Source organism: Clarias gariepinus, chromosome 19 (assembly GCF_024256425.1).
Source record: "Clarias gariepinus isolate MV-2021 ecotype Netherlands chromosome 19, CGAR_prim_01v2, whole genome shotgun sequence".
NCBI lineage: Eukaryota > Metazoa > Chordata > Actinopteri > Siluriformes > Clariidae > Clarias > Clarias gariepinus.
Genome location: NC_071118.1, coordinates 20,466,501 through 20,472,500, shown reverse-complemented (window position 1 = coordinate 20,472,500; position 6,000 = coordinate 20,466,501). Strand labels below are relative to the sequence as shown.

General features: G+C 39.2%; 1 protein-coding gene across 2 annotated transcripts in view; it reads left to right on the top strand.

Annotated features, from left to right (window-relative positions):
* ptpra (protein tyrosine phosphatase receptor type A) overlaps positions 1-6,000 on the top strand; it is a 54,234-nt gene that overhangs the window by 24,096 nt on the left and 24,138 nt on the right. The window contains exons 2-5 of one of the 2 annotated variants that reach the window (XM_053478296.1): positions 1,735-1,781; positions 3,548-3,626; positions 4,204-4,623; positions 4,858-4,872. In XM_053478296.1, coding sequence (XP_053334271.1) covers positions 1,761-1,781; positions 3,548-3,626; positions 4,204-4,623; positions 4,858-4,872 — 535 coding nt within the window. In that variant the 5' untranslated portion in view covers positions 1,735-1,760. The remainder of the gene's footprint in view (positions 1-1,734; positions 1,782-3,547; positions 3,627-4,203; positions 4,624-4,857; positions 4,873-6,000) is intronic. The other variant, XM_053478297.1, reaches the window with a different exon arrangement.

Below are 6,000 nucleotides of genomic sequence, written 5' to 3'. Positions count from 1 at the left end.
TCCCTTAATAACATAATCTTCATTTAAAAACTGCATTTTGTGTTCAATTATGTTATCTTTGACTAATAGTTAACGGTTTTTGATGAGCAGAAACATTTAAGTGTGACAAACATGCAAAAGAATAAGAAATCAGGAAGGGGGCAAATAGTTTTTCACACCACTGTATATATATATACACTTTAAAAAATACACTGATATATTCAGTTAATAAGATATAAACAGCTAAAATAATGTAATTTTGTATAATAAAATGATGTATGCATAAGTAAAACCACAGTAAATTACAAGTTAACTTTGTAGTAGACTATAAAAAAACTGTAGAAATGCATAAAGCTAATAGTCACAAATATACTGTTATTTGCATTCGCTGAAAACCACAACATTTACTAAATGTTATATTCTACTGTTATTCGCACTGTGTAAATTAAGCTACTCATTTAACTAATCACTGTTGCTCATGAGGTGATTGCGCAATGTGATGCTAGCGAGTAGCCCGTGAACAGATCTAGTGCGACTGTCCCGAAGTTAGCAAACAGTTTAAACAAAAGCACTTAAACTATACAACTTTTACACGATGGAGATACAGTTTTTACCGAACCTGCTGACGTTTCGCCATCCGTAACACCAACACGTTTTCTCTTTAAGTGTTTGTGCATGACATGCCATGAAAGCTCGGTCTTGCATAGCGTGCAGGTTACCGTCTTCTTAGAGGCGTTTAATGTAAATTGCTATCAAACCTTGGAGGACTCGGGGCGCGCGCTTTATCCTGCAGACGCTCCTGTAACATCCATTGCGCGAGCGGCTGTGTATCTGTGTGTATTTGTGCATCTTGTGGTCGCGGTCTTTAGTGACGTCAGCAGCCCAACTAATCGATAACCGCATTCGTTGACAACGAATTTCATTATCGATAATTATCGATTTTATCGATTAGTTGTTGCAGCCCTAATTGAAATGTTTAATAGTGAAAAAAGGAGCGTACCCATACACACAATGTGATGAGAACTCTCAGGATTGGGATCAAACCGCTGTGTGGCCATAATAACAATACTTGTTAGTGAGACTAATCAGAAAAAAGTCTTCTGGGCATTGAGATTGGCCTTTAAAGCAATGAACGGAAAATACATTTATTTGTTGTTTTCAGAACTGTGCCATTTACTAAACAGAAAACCTTAAGAACTTCTGAGCGCACTATAGAGTGCTGACTTCTAAAAAGTCATCAATATGGTGTTTAATTCCTTAATGTTAGTGACCCTCTGACTTAATTAACAGCGTATACTAAAGTAGTGAGATGATGTCAACAAAATGGCGTAAGCCCAATTCGTGGTCATGGACTGACCGCAACACGCACTGCATCATCATTTTAATCTTTAATTTCATTTGCATCAGCCTCCATCACATCATCTCTTACTATTAGAGCATCTTTACACAACAGTAAACAGGAAATCATTTGACCATCTCATGGAGCTTTTCTATGTCGAGAGATTGCAGGCTGATGTAATTTCACAATTCAGAATTGACACAAAAAAAAACAGGTAGAAAGAGAACAAGCTGCGTGCGGCCAAATCTGGCCCCCATAGGCTTCCTCTAGAGTGTTAGGATTTGACAAGCTGGCACACGCCGACAACGCTCTATTAGTTGAAAAATGTCTGCTGTAGCATGGAATGCTTTGAGCATATAAGAGAATCTGTTTGCTTGCAGTTTCAGAATTCACTCTTTCTCTCTCTCTCTCTTCAGGTAACTGTTGTGCGAATGAGTGAGTGATGCAGAGCACTTTTTTGCAGGTAAGTGGGCAAAGCTTTTATGCAAAACATTTACTAACCTGGCTAAAACATAATGAAAACTAGGTTTCTTTAACAGTAAGTCGAGACCATTTTGAGCTTATCGATGGCAAAATAAAATCTATGGATAGTCGAAATAAATCAGACAATAAACTTTAATGCTAATGAATACAATCAAAACAATAGTCTACCTATGACTCACTACTCTCGTATCCAAACCAAAAAAAACATGATGAGACCATTTCCTGAACCAATGTGACCTCATATAAGCAGTCTCTTCTGGTTTGTTGCTCAGCATTAGAGGGGTGTGGATCTTATGAGTGTCACTTCTATATCTATATAAGATCATGTGTTTTTAGGGTTGTTTTTGGTTGTTTCAATATTAATAATAATAAGGTATTTTTTTTTTTTAGTCCTACATTTTTGCAACCCAATTCCCATATTCCTGAAAAACGGAAATTTACACATTTTATAAGTAATGATGCCTTTGCTTCTACATGACATCAGAAAACCCAAATGCCCAGTTTGATGTCTGAAGCCTCCGTATAAGCAGTTTTTTTTTTTTTTTTTTTTTTTGTAAATCGGTTATTGACTGATGCTGTGTTGGTGCAGAGATTCACCCTGTGAAACTGTGTTTTTCTGCCTCGCATGTTTGTATCATCAGTATACCTTTCTTATACTTTTTACAGCAGCTGCCATTCATTGTATTTACTTGTTCTCAGTACACCGCTACCGCTCACCGAGGAAATTTGTGTTAACTATAATCAGTTTGTCCCTGAAGAGCCAGCAGAGCGTGACAGTGGCAAGGTAAAAACTCCCTGAGATGGCAACAGGAAGAAACCTTGAGAGGATTCAGACTTAACAGGGAGCCCATCCTTATTTGGGTGATCTCAGATAGCAGGGATTGATTTGCAGTGTGTTAGTGTGTTGGAAGTTCATTATAACCGGAGAGGCGTTTAAATAAATATGGAGTCCGCTTTTGTTATCAGAGGCTCGGGTACCAGAGAACAGATGTCTGCTTCAGACCATCTTCATGGTTAAGTGGTTAAGCTCCCAGTCACCACAACCATCCTAAGCAGACCGCAAAAGATCTCCAACCAGAAGCCGGACACCAGGATGATTCAGACAGGTCTGAAGTGCAGAGGAGGTCTGAATCACTGAGAGAGAGAGAGAAAGAGACGTACACACCAAATGACTTGGCATAAATGTCACACAAAATGCTTCTGAAATTTAAGTCATGATAAAGGTGTAATTTCCATACTCTTGTCATACGTACGGTATTTTGGCTATTGCACATCTCTCTGGGTCCGTCTCCTCAGTCAACTGGATCAGCTGTTGTTGATATCGGCTGGGCACATCTAGCTTATGGTAGCCTGTTACCACAGTGGTCAGGGCAATAGCAATTACAGTAATCAGAGTGTTGCTAAATAGCAGGCTCATAACAGTGCTGTGGCTTTTAAACCTCATGCCTTCATACACAGGACTGCAGTGGTTTGGAGCTCTAACACTGAAAACCACTGAAGTGTAGTTTTTTTTTTTCCTAACCAATCAGTGCTTTATCCCTTTATTATAACCAATCGGAGCGCCGTAGTAGTAGTGTCCTAGCGTCATGTTATAATATTGGACCACAATAGAATTTTTTTTTCAGTTATTTTTTTATATTGATTTATGTGTTTCTATAAGGCACCGTTTTTCCTGTTTTCTGTTTCTGCAACAAACTTGACTATAATACTCGACACTTTCTAAGCCTCTCTCTCTCTTCCCCCCAGGGCAGTATGGGTTTGTGTCCCCTGCTCCTGTTGTTTGCCTTGACCTTTGGTTGGGCCCAGGAAACAACACAGCTTACAGGTAAGATCCCCTTTCATCACATCTAATTAATCAGTGCAGTCTTTTAAATAATTTGTGTAACATAAGTCTGTACTTGAATTTCGTTGCTTCGGTGTGTCTGAGTTATTCACACTACACAAGCACAGCATTCATCGATCTCCAGTGCTTAAGTCATTGCACAGACATCATTAAATTCCAGTGTTGCAGCGTGTCGCACAGCTGTGTTTCCTATGCAAATGTTGACTAGAGGTGACACTTCCTGCAATAAATCTCTTTGGTTTTTTAGCATCAGACTCAGTGACAGCAACTGTTTATTTGTAATTTAACTGACCTTTTAAAGTCGCAGTCATGTGAACATATCTGAAATGCTTATTTGCTGCAGTCATAAAATGTTTTTCCATTGGAATCTTGTGCTTTCGTTGCTCATTTTTTCCCCATATCAGTGTAGCTTTTGAAGTTTACTTTTTGAACTCGATGTGTTCAACTCGATCCAATCAATTATACAATAATGATAATACAATAATAATATAAAAACATTACATACAGACCTAAATATTTGTGAAATATTTTAATTTTGCTCTTGATTTCTCTTCCTCAGATCAGGGGCAGGCTGTATCACTCAGTACCATAACTACTATTCGATACAACCTCACTCGTGACCCCGCCCCTTCATCCTCAGCCCGGCCCACCGGACAACCCGATAATGGGGGCTTCACAAAAGTAACAGGAGAGTTACCAGCTCCAGGGGTCTCTGCAACTCCTTCTACCCTTCCCCCTGCTCCTGCTTCTCCCCGGACCAATAACACTACTAATCACACCAGTGCCCCGCCCCCAGGCCCTACCACCATTACAGGAGGAGCAGACACAAGTCGTGCCACAACCCTGACCGTTTCCTCCACAACTTTGAGCCCTTTCACTACGACCTCCTCCAATAATTCTACTAATGCCTCAAATTCTGAAGCCACAGAGATTTCAGAAATCACCATCGCCACCACAAAGCACACCGACTCTCCTCCAGGTATATGCGTGTGTACTGACTATTTAAAATCGCAAACATTTGGATTGATTTTGCTGTGATTTACTGTTACCCTTATACCATTAGAAATATTGTTAAATGCAATACAAAAACATATTGCACATACAGTATATATCACCCTAGTTACCTGGATATATCTAATCATTTCTACCCAATGTTTCTCACTACTATTTGCAATTGAGATGCAAGTCATGTCTTTTTTTTTTTTCCCCACAGTTAACGGTGGTGAAGGTAAAATCATTTTTTAAATATTTTTAATACTTTAATTAGTTCCCGAACACTGGGTCAAGGCCCATAAGTACGTCACAGGAGATGTTATTAGTGTCGTCATTATGGCAGTTTCTGTCGGCAGTACATTTGTCAGTCACACAGGGGCGCTTGTTTTCAAACGCTGTCACAGATTCTTTCATGACTGCATCTGCAGAAACGACATAGTCAGGAGGCTAAACTTAACCCCAATGAAACGGGGGAATCATGTGAGAAAAATCGTTAGCCTGGTTAAGAAAATCTGGGACAAGACCATAAAAAGATTACTTGATAAAGGATGGTTTTGTAAATTATTCATGTCTCAACTAGGAATCGTGACCTAGGAGTGTATATGCAGCAAAAGAATTGGTGACCAAGATAAAAAGACGCTCGGATAATACTGTAGACAAAGAAACCATTGGAGGAACACGCAGATGATAGTCATAGGCAGATGATAGTCATAGGCAGATCTTCTTCATATACTGTAGATATAACATTAAGTGATAAAGGCTATCTAGCCTTTTGCATAGTTTTATACTGTGTAGCCACTGAGAAACATCCACATAGGACATATTTAACAAGGTCGTTGACGAAAAGTCAGCAGAAAAATTTAAATCCACCCACAGAGTGACGATACTATTTACTGAAAAATTGAGAATATTGCAGAAGACCTTGATGAGCAGCTTTTTTTCCAGTTTAAAGGCAGAAGGATGTTTCTCAATCCAGCTCGACAAGACCACAGACGTCTCAGATTCCACAACTTTTTTTTTGGTTTGCGTGAAGTACCTGTGGGAAAGTGAATTCGTGAAAGGTTTATGTTGCTTCACCGTTCCTACCGGTTTCCACAGGTGAACAATTATTTTGTATACGGAATGCCTAAGTACACTTCGAATTGAGGCAATTTTAAAGACATACCGATTGATGTGGCATAACCTCGAATATGGCGTTCAGAACAGCAGACTTGTGAAAGGTATCAAACAGGCTTATCTGGCGGATATGTCTTTACGCATCAACAAGCTGGATTTGAAATTGCAAGGGCAGCACGACAATGTTTTCTGGAATTGGAAAAATGTTTTCGCTTTTGAAAAGTCCCTGACTTGCACGAACTCAAAA